Below are 16,657 nucleotides of genomic sequence, written 5' to 3'. Positions count from 1 at the left end.
AAGTCAAGTCTCTGTCGGTCGTGGATGGGACATATGTGTGTGGCTGCGCGGAAGAAGTGCGGGAGATGGCGTCGTATGCCCCGCGCGCGGTGAGAGCACGAGGGCATTGCCAGAAGTGTGCCGAGAGCGGGAAAAGTTCTTGCAGACGGTTTAATTTTCCACACAGAATCAGGTTTTATTTTAGTTTGGCAACGTTATCGGAATGAAGCACAACAGCAGAAACAATAAGGCAGCCACCATCTCTCCTAGTGAAGCTGGTTGCGGTCCGACTATCTTCTTTTTTATTGTCTGTCTCGCATAGGAAGTTACTGAAATACAAATTAATGAATTGTTAGTAAGGAATAAAAAGTTGGCAAAGTTTTTTGGAAAAACCGTAGACTTTAAGATTGGTCCGCGGAAACGGGAATTATATAAAATTGATAGTTTGGCGTGTTATTACACATGTATCTCAAATGTCACGTTAGCGATATACATAAAGGAAAAAAAATAAAGTAGAAATAATTAGCTAATTGCTGCAAAAAGCACGGAAAGTATTCTTAACCAGAAGTTAATAAATAAAAGAAAAGTAGAAAATAAGTGAAAATTGGTAGTAAGTAAGGCATTGAAACAGTTTGTTTGGAATAGATAAATAAATGTGCAAAACTGGGTCATTCGGATCCAAGTGCAAAAAATATGTAGCTGATTTCGGTTGGTGTTTTCACGTGTGTGGAAATCAAATAGCTTCAATAGTGTTTGCAAAGTGAATCCGAGGTGCAAAAATTTGGTCCGGAATTGATGGAGGACCGCTCCAAATGAGCACGGACTAAGAGTGCTGGAAAATCGTGAAAACAGTGGACCACTGTGGAAAATATAGGTCACTGAGGCTGGGAAAAAAGAAGAAAAAGAAGAAAGAAAATATTAGGTGCAGTGTAAATCAAAGTGCCCATCAATCTCCATCATGGATCTTGGAGGCGAAGTTTTCACCATGGGCCTGGCGCTGAAGCTCCATAAGTTGCCCCCAGGATCGACGTTGGACTTTTCCGAGTTTCGACGGGAGAACTCCAACACGGCCGCGTACACCAGCGATTGGGACAACTTTCAGGTGAGGGCGAATTCGAAAACTCTAATCTCCCAATTGTTTGGCACAGACGGACACAACCACCAGGGAACTAGAGCCCGGGTCTGGTTGTGTGTGCTCTCATATTTTATTCCGGCGTTTATTGATTGAAAAATTATGATGCACATACAGGTGCACGGTTTAGTTGCGATAAGAGCGTGCATATATAGAAGTGGTGGGGGCTAGCTGCACCTGAAAATGAGTAATTTCGTGCAGACTCGTGCGAGATTCTCGTGCAATGCTGCTGGGAAGTGTTTGCAGATATGTCTGGTTTTTGTTGCTGTACGGTTTACGATGGTAAATAATGACTTTCGAACTAGTTGAAGCACATTATCGCTGCGCTTTGAACAGTTCTGATGATTGTCATTTTCTAGATTAGAACCAGTGCTGATAATAATCATTTCTTCTACACTCAAATAAGCTGCAAATTAAGGCAACCTTTAAATATAAACTAACTACCTGCATGAATTTGAATTTTTACATGACAACATTCTCTTGATGAAGGTAAACGCTAAGTTTCGAAGTCAACATTCGTGGAATCATTATCGCCTGTGTTGTTGTCAATATCAATATTCATCTTCATCTTGGTGGGGATGATTTTCAGTATCAAATGCAAAATTATTATTATCATTTCACACAAAAATAGCAGTGTAGAACGTGTTTGGTTGTTTTTCACACTCAAATCGATGGAAAATTATTACCTCATGCTGAATTGATGAAAATATCGAGGTTTTTAGCTTTGGGATCGATAATATTCAAAATAATAATTTTGTCCAAAACGAAATCGATTTTTTGCAATTGAGGATCGCTTTCGATTTAGAAAATGTTGCTTGGATACTCAAACGTTGACGAATACCAACAAAAGCGCATTCGTCACACGGAGACCGCCTTGCCTTGAAATCGTTCCGCAGTACCATTGTTTTCGTGTCTCTACTTATTGTTGGGATAATCGCATTAATTTGAAAAAAAAAAAAATGAATAGAGATCAAGCAGGTATTGAAATATTTATTCTACATTACATCAGCTGATTTCACTTAATTTTGACTTCGTAGAAGCAGTTTATGAAAATCTTGTCTTCAAGTGTTATTGAAACTATAAAATAAATATATCGTGTTAAAAAAAGTTGACTTATCCTGTAATATCCTGTAAAGCCATATATGAGGCATTATATGTACATTAGGGTGCTTCATTCTGAAAAAAGTGATGAATTTCTGATGGGCCACCCTCCAGTTCGATTCATAGCCCCAAAATATGAACCTGTGCAAAAATTGGTAAAGATTGATGAAGGTTTAGAGGTCGCGCCAATGATTTGAAATTTGTATGGGAATTACTATGGAAGAATTTAAAAAATCGCTTATATCGCTATAACTCTGCTTCTACTTGTCCAAATGTCGAAAAAATTTAGTATGTTATTGCTATGGCAATAAACAAAAAGCCTACAGTTGCTACGCTCAGTTTTGCAGCGTATCAAGAATTATAAAAATGTGAAAAAATGGCAAAATAGGGTAAATTGACAGATGAATATGTACAAGGCAACAACGCCAATTTCATCGCAACAACAACAGGCTTGTTGATCATTGTCATGACAACCACATATTTTTTTTTTTCAACGTTTGGACAACTACAACCAAAGTTAGAGCAATGTAAACGAAAATCAATAATTTCCCATACTAATTCACCAAAATCTCCATACAAAATCCAAATCATTGGCGCGACCTCTAAACCTTCATCAATCTTTACCATTTTTTGCACAGGTTCATATTTTGGGGCTATGAATCGAACTGGAGGGTGGCCTATCAAAATTTCATCACTTTTTTCAAAATGAAACACCCTAATGTACATGTGTAAAGGAGATTATAGCAAAAAATCAGCTGCGATTATTTGCGATCTTAAGAGAAATTGGAAAATGAAGATGGCGTGTCCATATAGGTGAATTTATCAAAAAATGCACACAAATTCAGTTATTGACATTTTCAATTATTATATTGCGGTAACCTAAGTGGTCAAGGCCTTGTTTTGTGAGGGGGATGGGGAGGGGGGGAGTGTGGTGTTGACTTTCAGATATATTTTTAAACAAGTTTTTTGTTTGTTTCATAATTCCATCAAGGGCGCGTCGATATGGATTCTGATACGAGTGTCTTCCAAAGCTTATTTGTACCGTTGAGAATAGTTTGTGGATCCAGTGCAAAAATAGTTTGGCAAAACACAACTCCATCTTCACCTCGCTAATGTCGCCCAATTCGCATTAGGTTTATCAAGGAATAAACTGCGGTAATTAATGAAGTGATCAGAAACATTGAAAGTGCAATTAATTCGCTAAGGCCGACAAAAGAAATAGCAAGCAGTTCACTATTAGACATACTTTTATGTGCTTTTATGTTCACTATGATTGATGTGTGTGTAATGCTGCAACTGAAACGGCACCGACGATGAAATGTTATATAGAATACAATAATCTTTGTATTAAAAAGGAAATCAACACAGATTCTCTTAAATTCGGATTATCCTTTTTTCATGCCAGGATTCGTATTTTCGAGACAATTTTACATCTTTTTTAAAAGTTGCCGATCAAAAATTAGCGGTTAACTGGCAATGAAAAGGATATCGCCGAAGAAAGAAAAGAACACATTCAACAAAACTTCTGAAAGAATTTGGGACTGCTTGTGGATTTTTCAAAACCAGGCTTTGTAAATTCGAATCATGGCAACACTAGTCGAAGATTCTTTGCTGATCCTGAAACCACTGCTCAAATAACAGGTGTTGATTTTAATTTCATCTACCGACTTAAAGTTATATTGGAGATACTAGCTAGGGGTTTAAAAAGTGATATGAAAAGGTCTGGAAAATTTACTCAAGAAACAGCGGAGATATACGTTAATCTGTATCGGTGGTATCCGATGACTCCTACTATGCATACAATTTTATTACAATAGAGAAAGATATATTTAATTAGAATAGAGAAACATATATTTAAGATTATACCGCTAAAAAATTTGCAGAAAGTTCTCAAGACAGGCTTGCAACATGGATGTACTGAATAGATTGCTGCTTAGTTCTGATCCTGTAATCACAGGTAAACAACGTAATGATTATCATACGTGAAACTAAATAAATATTCATTAAGGATTAAGAAAAATCCTAAAAAAAAAAGAAAAAAGTCAAAAGCATTGACGACAGAAACATTGCAAATGTTACTCCCAGAGTACCTCATCCAAGAAAGTGAAGATTGGCTGGAAAAATTAGAGATGGAAGGAACATATGAAATAAAGAATAGAAACAAGAAAATGTCTTCTCAAATTTGGAATGAGGTATTTTTTTCGTTAATTCTATTTGTTTTTTTACTAGTTGTTTTATTTTTGTTTTTGAATTGTTAAATATGTTGTTGCTGCTGTGTAATATTCGGTTTAATATAATTATTTTCTTAAGGTGAAAGTTCATGGAATCCACAAATGGCCGCTATTTTGTTTATTTTGCCTTACCAATTGGAATTTTTGGCGGCACGAATGTCAGAGTTTTCGTGCATGAAATTGTAATACAGTGCAATTTTTCTAGCACTTGAAGCATACAGTGACAATCCTAAGCAAATTTAGTCTCTTAAATGAAGAAACCAACCAACCAACGGAAGCAATTTTTTTTTAACTTAAAAAGCTATATACTTTAACTAATGATGTTTGTATTAATCCATTCGTGAAGTTAACGATTTGCATAGTTGGAGATGCTTAACATCAAATATCCCTAATAAAAATAACCATAAAAGAGAGCTTTACGACGTCCAAACATGTGTGTATTTTTTATTTTTTAGGGATCAGTGGTCATTTTATACGATAGATATGGAGATGATGAAAGTACCTATAGAGTTGATAGTTTCGTTAGAGTACGGCAGTGAAAGCGAGCACTGGTCAATTTTGAGAAAGGCATGAATTAGATTGATCATCTCCTTTACCAAACTCCCCTATTGGGGACTGTACTCGCCAAAAATAAGTCTCTCAACCGATTGGCATTAAATTTTCAGGGAATGTAATACTACATATAACGTTGGTTTACGTATCTTTATCTCACTCTATTAATTGATATTGATATTGATATTGAGATGTAATAGATTAACTTCCTCAACTTTGATGCTAGACCCCTTACAAGGGTTGTCGGTGAAGCAAAGAATTTTATATTTGATGGTGTTCATTTTTAAAGTAGTTAACGGTTTGCTACCTCGATTTGTGTGATCGAATTGAAAGCGGAAGTGACTTTCATAGATATAATACTAGAAACGCGGTTGAAATAATAACACCACATTTCTTGACTTCACAAAATTCATTATATTTTAAAGGAATAATTTTTTTCAATTTGATGCCTAGACATCTTAAATGTTCAGCAACACTTACAAAATTTAAAAGACACTAAATCTGTCGTTTGAACAGTTATCCACTGATTTTTTTTTTTATGAATTGACAAATTGTGTATCTTGAAGAAGTTATCTCTAACGGATTATTTTGTATGGATAGCTGTCATAATGACTTTTTAATAATTATTGTAGCACTGTAAAAACTATTTTTGTTCACCACGATGGTGATGATGGATTTTTAATATTTGACTACTATTGGTAGATTAATTTAAAAAAGTAGTCTACAAAGGTTTGAGCCTCGCGTGCGTATTACGGATATAGAGGACTGAATTTAAGAATTGATAAAAAAAAAAAATGCAATTTTGAAGCTTATTTGGAAGATACCTTGAGTTAGTAGTAAGTAGTGATGAAAATTATGATAGCATCAGATTGCGGAGTTGCTAACGTTTGCATTTAAAAAAATAGACAAACATTGTCGATTGTTCATGGGTTTACCTTCACCCGCACTGACGAAACTACCCATGCAGCATCAATTATAGTAACCCATGAGTCAGCAGACAAAATTTGACAGCTCTATCAGTCGAACTCTAACCGTGATGGCAAAATACAGTGAAGCAACTCCGTTCAGAAGTGTGCGCGTTCAAAGAACGGCACCCCGCCACGTCGAAAACGGATATCGCCCGTTCCGGCATCTACAACACCTTGGCACTATTAGTCAACAATCAGAGTATCGAAAGAAAGCCCGGTTCCGGACGGCCGACGACCCTGAGCAACAAGAAGCTCCAAAGGATGTTGAAGAGGAAGACCGAGGGAAAAGTGGCTACATCGCTGCGTGCGCTTGGCCGGGAGGTCGGTGCAACCGGCCAAACAGTGAAAAAGTACCTGGCGAATATGAACATACATGTCAGGAAGCGGAAGTCACGTCCACTGGTTTCAGAGCTGCCGGCAATGACGCAGCGGCAGCGGCTGAATAAGATGGTCAACTCGTTTTCCCCAGCGAATCGCGACGTGGCGGTGGTGATGGACGACGAGACCTATCTCACCCTGGATGGCAACGACTGGCAGGGCACTTCGTATTTTACTTCCCCCACGAAGGAAGTGAGCTCCGAGGTGAAGTTCATTTCACACACCAAGTTCCCCAAGAAGGTGCTGCTGTGGCTGACAATCAGCGAGAAGGGGATGTCAAAGCCCCCCTTCTTTTGCTCCGGACTGGCCGTGAACGGGGAAATTTATAGTACGAAATGCCTGTCGGAAGTTGCGTCGTTCATCAAGAAATACCGTAAGGGCGAAGACGCGGTGTTCTGGCCGGATCTGGCATCGGCCCACTACTCGAAGCGATCGTTGGAGGAGATGGAGCGGCTGAATATCGAGGTGGTACCCAAGTCGGCGAACGGTATCAATCCCAGTCGGCGCCGCCGGGATGTTCTGAGGCATAACATCTCTGATCACGCCTTCCTTCGGAAGGGAAGTAAAGCCGTTGGTCCCAGGTTCATGAGTTGATGGGTCGATAGGTAGGGTCCAGGTGTGGGAGCTGCCTCCCTGGCGTCGGTAGCATTGGTGCTCAGCACGGAAAACAAGATCGACGGAAAACAAATCAAGGAAAAAAAAATCATCATCATCATCATCTGCACTTCGGATCGATCATCTGTGCTCTGGGTGCACGTTACAAGTCCTAATCCAACGGAAACGATTCAGAAGCTCTACACTTTTCTGCTCAATCTGGAAGAGGAACTGCTGATGGTGATGTTTCCGGGCAAGAAGCTCGCGGAGGTTTTCGACGTCGGATTGATTAAGGAGGATCCCAAGCAAAGACGTTCGGTTTTGCCATCGGGTTGGAGTACCGGGAGAATTCGATCGTAGTACCTTAACTCTTCGACTACCACACCTAAATCACACTTTTCACTATTTTTGTAATATCTTCGGTAAATTTTCATGTATTTTTGATGTTGTTATCTTGTTGGAAAGGGTATTAATTTTCCTTTTTGATGGTTTGGTTGAACAGAGCACACAATGACGTGTTTGATAGTTAATCAATCTTTTGGTTTTTCAGTTTTTGTCGAGTCGGTAGACATGTCGTTTCAGCAAGTTGAAGTTGATCGGTTTGTCCTTTTATATTTTTTCCTGAAAGCCTATAAAAGTATCTAATAGAATGCACCATGCACACATTTTTAATTGCCCTACAGAATGAATAATGACCTTCCGAAAATTTTGTTATAATTTGGTAATCCTGATTTTATGAAGCTATGACACAATCAGGGAGCGTAAATAACAAGCTAATGAAAAGATTAGGATGTGACCTATCCAACGGTATTAAAACATTTGAAAACGGATAAATAGCGACTGAGATACATCATTTTGAAAAAAATGTCGACTCCATTTTCAGTGTGGTGCCCGAAGAGTTAACCAGTGAAATTCGGTTGAAAAATTGTTATTTTAAGGACCCTACTTTTCAGCAGAAAATCACCAGAAATTGGTCTATTGGTCATCTACCACACCAAACTCACTTTAACAATACCGAACTACTTTTCACGGCACAATCCCACGGAATTTGTATTGCTTCCACTTCAAAGTTAAAAAATATTTTATGTTACAAAAATCTAACACCATTTATTCCCTTTCGTATAAGATGACACATAAGGGAAATGGATATCGGCCTAAATGCCCCTAATTTGGGCCCATACATAAATTCAGCAATCGCCTGAATTTTCAATAGGGACCAAAAATATCCATTAGTACCATCCCTATGACGCGTTCATCTAGATAAAATTCATAAATAGCAGATTTTTAGCGATGGGCCCAATCTTTGATCCATAGGCCAACATTAGAGCCATTTCCCCTATGCGAAAATAAAACTACTCTTTTACTTAATTCTAATTTAAACAGAAATCTCACGTCAAATTTACATTCATCACATCGGTGGTAAGGCCACAGTTGTTACCCTTCACCGCCATCAAAGCATATCCATCGTTTCCCCAGTAGTTCTTGATTAGCCAGTAATCTTCTCCTTTGAGTTTTCCGTATCCAACCGCCACCACTGTATGACCAATCCATCCAAACTGTTCTTGTATTCCGGTACACTCCATTTGCGTAATAGCTGAAATACTTGTGACCGGCATCGATAGCAATCGACAGCCCCAGTTCTTCTAGTACATATATTCAATTAGAGTATGTTTCTGAAATACACAGTCAAACAGCACGTTATGTTGTGAACAACGTCAATGACTGCTGTCTAGCAGTGCTCCCATTTTATTTAATGAACAACCCAATGCCTACGAGATTTTGCAGATGGATGCGCCCAAACTGTGCCGAATCCACTTTCAGCACACTGTGCTGAGTGGCTTACCCCTTGATAATCATTAATTTATCTATGGACAAAAATTATAAAATTTTCTGATACATCACATTATTAATGCTTTTTCATCAATTTTTGGAACGATAAAAAATACTCGTTATTTTACAAGCAGGGTAAGAACGACCATGATGAATTTTTCGACACCCATCGCACAAAATTCTAGATAGAGCTGGAATTAGGGCGTAACAGCTTTTGTAAACAATTTCTTCGCTCGATGATTTTTAGGAACTCAAGGCATTCCTAGTTGAACACTCAGTCGGTTAACAACGTCCCGGTCTCAGTCGCGCGGCATCTAGTTTTTTTCGGTGTTTTTTCCGCCCGAGCGGTTTTTTCACCCCCAATTGGGTGCCCCAAGTGACCAGTGTGCAACAGAGGAAGTGGAATTCCATGGGCCGAGCCCCTTGGAGTTGCCATCCAGCTTTAATCCACCCCGGTAATCCATCCGGTCGTCAAGCCATTTTTTCCATCATCGTGCCGACCCACCAACACCAATCATTACCACCAGCAGCAGCAAACGGACCATCTAGCTGCAACGGCTGATAGGTTGTTTACAACCGGCATAAGTATTAGACAATACATTTTGCAAGTCCATTGCCTCCCTATTGTAGTTCAATTTTGCCTCGTGGCGCGTGACTCTGTCTCTCACCCCTGGTAGGGGAGTATGGGTCATAGTGAGACAACTTTTTGCAAGTAGATATAAGTTTTTTTTTTTTTTTTTTTTTTCGATTTTTTTTTTTCTTTTTGATTTGTTCGTACGTCGGGCAAAAAATTTAATTACTAGTAATTAAAATTAATTAATTAGTGAAGGTTTTTTTTTTTTTTTCCTTCTTAAGTGGTTGCGCACCGCTTTTGCGCAACACTTATGGCATCTTCCGATGCCTACGTTACGCGAACCAGATACTATGAACCGTCTTCGAAAGGACCATGGGTTGTCTTTTTTCGGCCCAAAAATAAACCTTTGAAAACTCTCGACATAACGAGAGATTTGCTGCGTAAGTATCCGGGAATCTTGGTACACAAAGAAAGATTCAACAAACTGCGTGTAGAAGCACCGACTTATGATGTGGCAAATAAAATTGCTGATCACGAGTTGTTTAGTGTTGAGTACAACATCTACATCCCTTCTCGAGATGTGGAGAGGCGTAGTCTCCGACGCGAGTCTGACTGTCGAGGACTTGAAACATGCCTCGGGAACTTTTAAAAACTCGACATTCGCTACCGCGCTAGTGAAGATACTGGATGTAAGGCAACTGCATTCAGCATCTTTGCTAGACGGTAAAAAAGTTTATAAACATTCAGACTCGTTCCGGGTGACTTTCGCAGGTTCAGTTCTCCCAAACTTTGTTAAAATTGATGGTGCTTTTTTTCCGGTGCGACTGTTTGTACAGAGGGTATATAATTGTACCAACTACAAAAGGCTGGGACACTCGGCCAGCCATTGCGGCAACAAAACTCGTTGTGGCAAATGTGGTGAAAACCACAAAGAGGATTCTTGCCACAAAGAATCAGTAAAATGCGCTTACTGTGGCGAGAATCCTCACCCCTTGCAGGAGTGCCCGATGTACAAACAGCACTCCGATAAAGTGCAGCGTTCAATCTCTGGACGCTCCAAGCAGACATATGCTCAAATGTTGAAGGCTGCATCAGCCGTCCAAGATGCAAACCAATTTTCGGTTTTGTCAGTTGAAGAATCTGACTCTGACTCATCCGATGAAGGTGATTCTACGGTGGTACACGCACCTTCAAAAATGGACGGTTCCTCAAAAAGAAAATGCCCCTCCCCGAAAGTGCGCCGTAAGAAAACTAAAGTCACCTCCAGACGATTGCCAAATTCCCAGGGTAATGGGGATGAAAAAACAAAACCGAAGGCTCCTGTTGATCCAATCCCTGGATGCAGCAAGAATTTTCCGCCATTGCCCAACAAAGATAAAAAAAAATAAAAAAGCTGCTCCTCAAACTTCTCAAAACAAATCCAAGTCCGAACGAGGTTTGCTAGCTTTTTCGGACATTGTGGAATTCATATTAAACATGTTCAACATACAAGACCCTCTAAGAAGCTTAGTTTCTGCCTTGCTTCCAACGTTAGAATCATATCTTAAGCAATTGACTGTTTCATGGCCCCTCCTTGCATCAATCATATCTTTCGATGGATAATTCGTCGAACGAGGTTGAAGATATGATCACTGTGCTACAGTGGAACTGCCGTAGTCTAGTGCCTAAACTAGACTCGTTCAAATTTTTACTCCACAATTCTGATTGTGATATATTTGCTCTCTGTGAAACATGGCTTTCTTCCGATAAAGAACTCAACTTCCACGATTTTAACATTATTCGCCTCGATAGAGACGATTCTTATGGAGGAGTACTTTTAGGGATCAAAAAGTGCTACCCTTTCTACAAAATTTCCCTTCCTGCTCTATCAGGCGTCGAAATCGTCGCTTGCCAAATAAATGTGAAGAACAAAGATCTTTGCATAGCTTCAGTATACGTTCCACCAAGAACCTCCATTAGCCGTAGTCAACTCTGGAATCTAGTTTCGATTCTTCCATCCCCAGTATTAATTATGGGTGATATGAACTCCCATGGTACTGGGTGGGGCGATCTATATGACGACAATAGAGCGGCTATTTTTTACGATTTATGTGACGACTTCAATTTGACTATTTTGAACACTGGTGAAGCGACACGTATAGCGAGAAAGCCGACTCGACCTATCTTTGTGTTCAAGATCGCTATCATTGGATTGTCAGTGGAAGGTTATCAATGATCCCCATGGTAGCGATCATTTGCCAATCATCATTTCAATAAAGTGTGGCCCTCACTCTGCAGAACCATCTCGGGTTCCATTTGATCTTACAAGGAACATCGACTGGCAGAAATATGCATCGGCGGTGACAATCGGTGTCGAATCAATAGATGCGCTTCCACCATTGGAAGAATATCGATTCCTAGCCGATTTGATTTACAAAAGCTCACTGGAAGCACAAAAAAGAAAAGTTCCAAGTGCACCCTTTAAAAGGAGACCAGCCACACCTGGTTGGGACGAAGAATGCACAAAATTGTATGTAGAAAAATCTGATGCTTTCAAAGCTTTTCGTAGACACAAAACCTCCACTTACTTCGAGCAATATTCAAAGCTTGAGACAAAGCTGAAACAATTAATCAAAGCTAAAAAACGCGGTTATTGGCGCAATTTCGTCGAGGGACTCTCACGAGAAACCTCGATGAACACCTTGTGGAGGGTGGCTCGCAACATGCGTAACCGCTCATCTTTCAATGAGAGTGAAGAATACTCCAACCGATGGATATTCGATTTCGCTAAAAAGGTCTGTCCGGACTCAGTTCCAGCACAAAATATTCTTCGAGAAGCGTCTCCTAGCGGCGGCTCTCTGGATAGACCATTCTCAATGCTGGATTTCTCTATGGCTCTTCTTTCATCGAACAACTCCTCACCGGGAAGCGATATGATTAAATTCAATCTTCTGAAAAATCTCCCAGATATCGCTAAAAGACGCTTGCTAGATTTATTCAATTCCTTGCTAGAAAACAACATTGTACCGCCTGAATGGAGACAGGTCAAAGTAATAGCCATTAAAAAACCTGGCAAATCAGCGTCTGACCATAACTCATACCGTCCGATTGCTATGCTTTCGTGCATTAGGAAATTGTTGGAGAAAATGATCCTTCGGAGACTCGATCACTGGGTCGAATCAAATAACTTGCTATCAAATACACAGTTTGGGTTCCGCAAGAGCAAAGGAACAAACGATTGTCTAGCGCTGCTTTCCACAGATATTCAACTGGCCTTTGCACACAAGGAGCAATTGGCTTCAGTATTCTTGGACATTAAGGGGGCTTTTGATTCAGTTTCCATTGAAATTCTGTCAGACAATCTGCACAGATGTGGACTTTCTGGAATTTTAAATAATTTCTTGTACAATTTGTTGTCAGAAAAGCAAATGAACTTTTCTCTTGGAAAACTGACAACTTCCAGAATTAGTTACATGGGCCTGCCCCAAGGCTCATGTCTCAGCCCTCTTCTTTATAATTTTTATGTCAAAGATATCGACAACTGTTTGGCAGAACAATGCACGCTAAGACAACTTGCAGATGACGGTGTGGTTTCCGTAAGAGGTCCACATGCCGTGGACTTGCAAGGACCATTGCAAAATTCCTTAGATAACTTGTCTTCTTGGGCTATGAATCTAGGGATCGAATTCTCGCCGCAGAAAACTGAACTGGTAGTGTTTACTCGAAAGCGGTACCCAGCCCAAATGCATCTTAATCTTTTGGGCAGAAACATTACTCAATCATTGTCTTTCAAGTACCTTGGGGTCTGGTTTGATTCAAAGTGCACTTGGAATGCCCATATTACGTATTTGAAGCAAAAATGTCAGCAGAGGATCAACTTTCTCCGTTCAATTTGCGGCACATGGTGGGGTGCTCATCCGGGAGACCTCATAACGCTTTATAAAACAACTATTCTCTCTGTTCTAGAGTACGGCTCTTTCTGCTTTCTCTCGGCAAGAAAAAGTCACCTAATAAAATTGGAACGAATTCAATATCGTTGTCTGCGTATTGCTCTAGGCTGTATGCACTCAACGCATAACATGAGTCTAGAGGTTCTGGCAGGAGTAACACCCCTCCAGAACCGTTTCTGGGAGCTCTCTCTCAGAATACTAATCAAATGCGGAGTGACGAACACACTTATAATTGCTAATTTTGAAGAAATTCTTGGGTTGAACACACAATCTCGATTTATGAGAATCTACCACCACTACATATCATCAGATATGTGTCTTCCTTGTTATACTCCAGACCGTGTTCACTTCACCAATCGCAGTTCCTCAATTGAATATGATCTGACCATGAAACAAGCAACTCATGGGATTCCCGATCAACTTCGACCTATTATTATCCCACGTATTTTTACTGAAAAGTACCAACAAGTCAATTGCATGAAAAGATATTTTACAGACGGGTCCCGTCTCAATGGATCCACTGGCTTCGGTGTCTTCAATGAAAACTCTAGCGCCTTCCGCAAACTTCAGGAACCTTGTTCCGTTTTTGTTGCTGAGCTGGCAGCAATCAACTTCGCATTGGGGATGATTTCCAATATGCCCGCAGACCATTACTTCATCTTCTCGGATAGTCTCAGTTCGATTGAGGCTATTCGGTCGATGAAACAAGGTAGGCACTCATCTTATTTCCTTTCAAAGGTAAGGGAGCAGATGTGTGTGCTGGTCGAAAGATCATATATGATTACCTTTGTATGGGTCCCCTCACATTGCTCAATCCCAGGCAATGAGAAGGCGGACTCTCTCGCAAAGGTGGGCGCGCAGGAAGGCGAATTGTATGACAGGCAAATTTCACACGATGAATTTTACCATTTAGTGCGTCAGAGTACCCTTTCGAGTTGGCAAACCGATTGGGACACTGGAAATCTTGGACGGTGGTTACATTCAATTATTCCTAATGTTTCTTCGAGAGCGTGGTTTAAAGGCTTGGGCTTAAGTCGTGACTTCATTCGCGTGATGAGTAGACTTATGTCCAACCACTACTCGCTAGATGCTCATCTCAATAGAATAAACCTCGTGGACAGCAACATCTGTCGGTGTGGAAACGGTTACGATGACATCGAACACGCAGTTTGGCAATGTACGGATAATGACGCCGCCAGAGAGCGACTTTTGAATACCCTCGAGGCCCAAGGAAGACAACCCTATGTTCCTATCAGAGACGTGTTGGCAACCCGTGATCTCTGCTATATGCAGTCCGTTTATGTTTTTCTTCAAATGTCTAGTATAAGAATTTAATTCCTTTTGTCTTTTGTCTCTCTTTATTAGTTTTTGTTTGTCTTGTCCCCCCGTCTCGATGAGTCTCATCGTCGCCCACTGGTCACCCACCATAGCCGGTCGAACTCCGGACGAAGCTAGAACAGCACTACCGTTCATACTGGCGACAACGCACTGATGAGACAACGAAACCCTACCCCAAGCTCCTCCCCTGATCCTATCCTTCGAAAATGTACCCTTCTAACCTCGAGTAAGCCGCGAGTAATCGGCCCAACTCCTACTAGACATAGAATTAAGTGAATTTTGTTACACACAGTGAACAATGAATTATCGGCTTCGTAAAGCTAACGCGATTGAGCCTTCCAAATAAACGAACTAGATAAAAAAAAAAAAGGAACTCAAGGCAAGCCCACGCAAACCAACATAGCCGTCGGGTAGAAGAAGTCTTGCCATACTCGATGGTGATGTTGATTTGCGTTGGCGAGCCTTAACTTTCTATAAATCATCGAACGAAGTCATTGTTTACAAAAGCTGTTACGCCCTAATTCCAGCTCTATCTAGAATTGGACGCAACAAGCACCGCATGAAAGGTACTATGGTCACATAGATCATAATTGAATATCTTTGGAATCGGTCAACTTGTTCCACAGATATGGTCGGAACAGGTTCCAGTGACCATAAGTCCTTTGAGCTCAGATCTAGAAATGATCAAAAACGATACAAACCTATATTGTGACACATAAAATTGCATGAAAATTAGATCATATGATCAATAAGACTCATATTGTGTTCCCGGGGCTTCATTTTCTACACCCTGACATGTTCCGGGTACCCCCGGGACAGTGGTCAAAATCATATTAATTCGAAATCCGTCATGCGACACGTCAAATCACATGAGAACTGTTATTGGTGGTTCAATTGAGTATGGTGGACCACATTGGCAACTCACGGACATGTTCCGGATACCACCCGGGAGCAAAACAAAATTTATTTTATTGTGGGAATGTAAATTAATAAGAATGGTCACATCTCACCATAGATGGATGAATCCAGGTTTTATTCTTGGTTATAGCTAAGAAAAATCAATGTCACTTAATACTTGATCAGGAAAAAAACATCATTTAAGTTTCAGTCAAAGTCATTTCGCATGTTTCATGCATTTTTACATACTGTTATCTACAATAACAGAAGCAGAACAACCATATAGGTAACTCTAAGACCAGAAGGTCCCGAAGAAACGTGCCCACCTTTTGGCTCAGCTCTGGTACTCTCTTCGGTCCCAAGCTAATCGATGCACCCCTCGAAACATAGGAAAATCCACGAAACCCTCATTTTATTGGTCAAATTTTCATAGCGAATCAAAACAAACATAGTGTAGTACTAGAATTTCGCCTAAAATGGGGTATGCTTATAGATGTACTTGGGACCAATAGGCTAGTTAAGTAGTGAGCCAATTTACAATCGTTAGTTTCCACCGGTTGGTACAGCCTACTGAAGGACACAGGTGCCAACAAACGTCAGAAAACATTGTTCGTTTACCATAAAGTCTTATATTTGTTGCTTTCAAAATTATATCGTTAAAGTCCCACCAACTCGGAGGCAACTTGACAACTCCAGTATATTGCTAGTGTACCCCGAAAATTTGGAGCTGGTGGTTTTGTCAAACTCACAAATTTCAGAAGTGTTATCTGAAAAGGGTGAATTCGGAAAAATGATGTACAGTTAACAAAATTAAAGTTTAAAATTCATCTTATTGTCACGCGCTAACCAAACCACAGATGCGACGTTAGCAACATAGGAACTCCAGTGATGTCTGCTAAAAATTTCGCTTTGATTCTCAGTAGTATGCTTATGTAGTATGTAGTCTTGCATATCAGAAGAATAAGAACACAAGAATAGAGAAACACAGGAAAGTAAATTTTTGTTTTTTCATACGGCTCATGGTAAGCCTTTATTACAACACTATGATCAAGAACAAAATATGAACCTACATCAATCGGTTTCAATATGTTTGGATTATTTAATTTCACCACGAAAATAATAAATTCGCTCTTATCATATAGCATTCTTGCCTG

The 16,657-nt window shown here is 40.0% G+C and overlaps 1 protein-coding gene across 1 annotated transcript in view; it reads left to right on the top strand.

The window, feature by feature from the left end:
- The first annotated feature begins 214 nt into the window (after nt 1-214).
- LOC135701821 (neuropeptide SIFamide receptor-like) overlaps nt 215-16,657 on the top strand; it is a 614,024-nt gene continuing 597,581 nt past the window's right edge. Inside the window, exon 1 of the mRNA XM_065222753.1 lies at nt 215-1,081. Within this exon, the coding sequence (XP_065078825.1) occupies nt 938-1,081 (144 nt within the window). The 5' untranslated portion in view covers nt 215-937. The remainder of the gene's footprint in view (nt 1,082-16,657) is intronic.

The sequence above is a fragment of the Ochlerotatus camptorhynchus genome, unplaced genomic scaffold, assembly GCF_037179485.1.
Source record: "Ochlerotatus camptorhynchus isolate MF236.1 unplaced genomic scaffold, CSIRO-AGI_Acam_v1.1 ptg000177l, whole genome shotgun sequence".
In the NCBI taxonomy this organism is placed as follows: Eukaryota; Metazoa; Arthropoda; class Insecta; order Diptera; family Culicidae; genus Ochlerotatus; species Ochlerotatus camptorhynchus.
The sequence above is the reverse complement of the archived record's forward strand: the minus strand, read 5'-3'. Positions and strand labels throughout refer to the sequence as shown.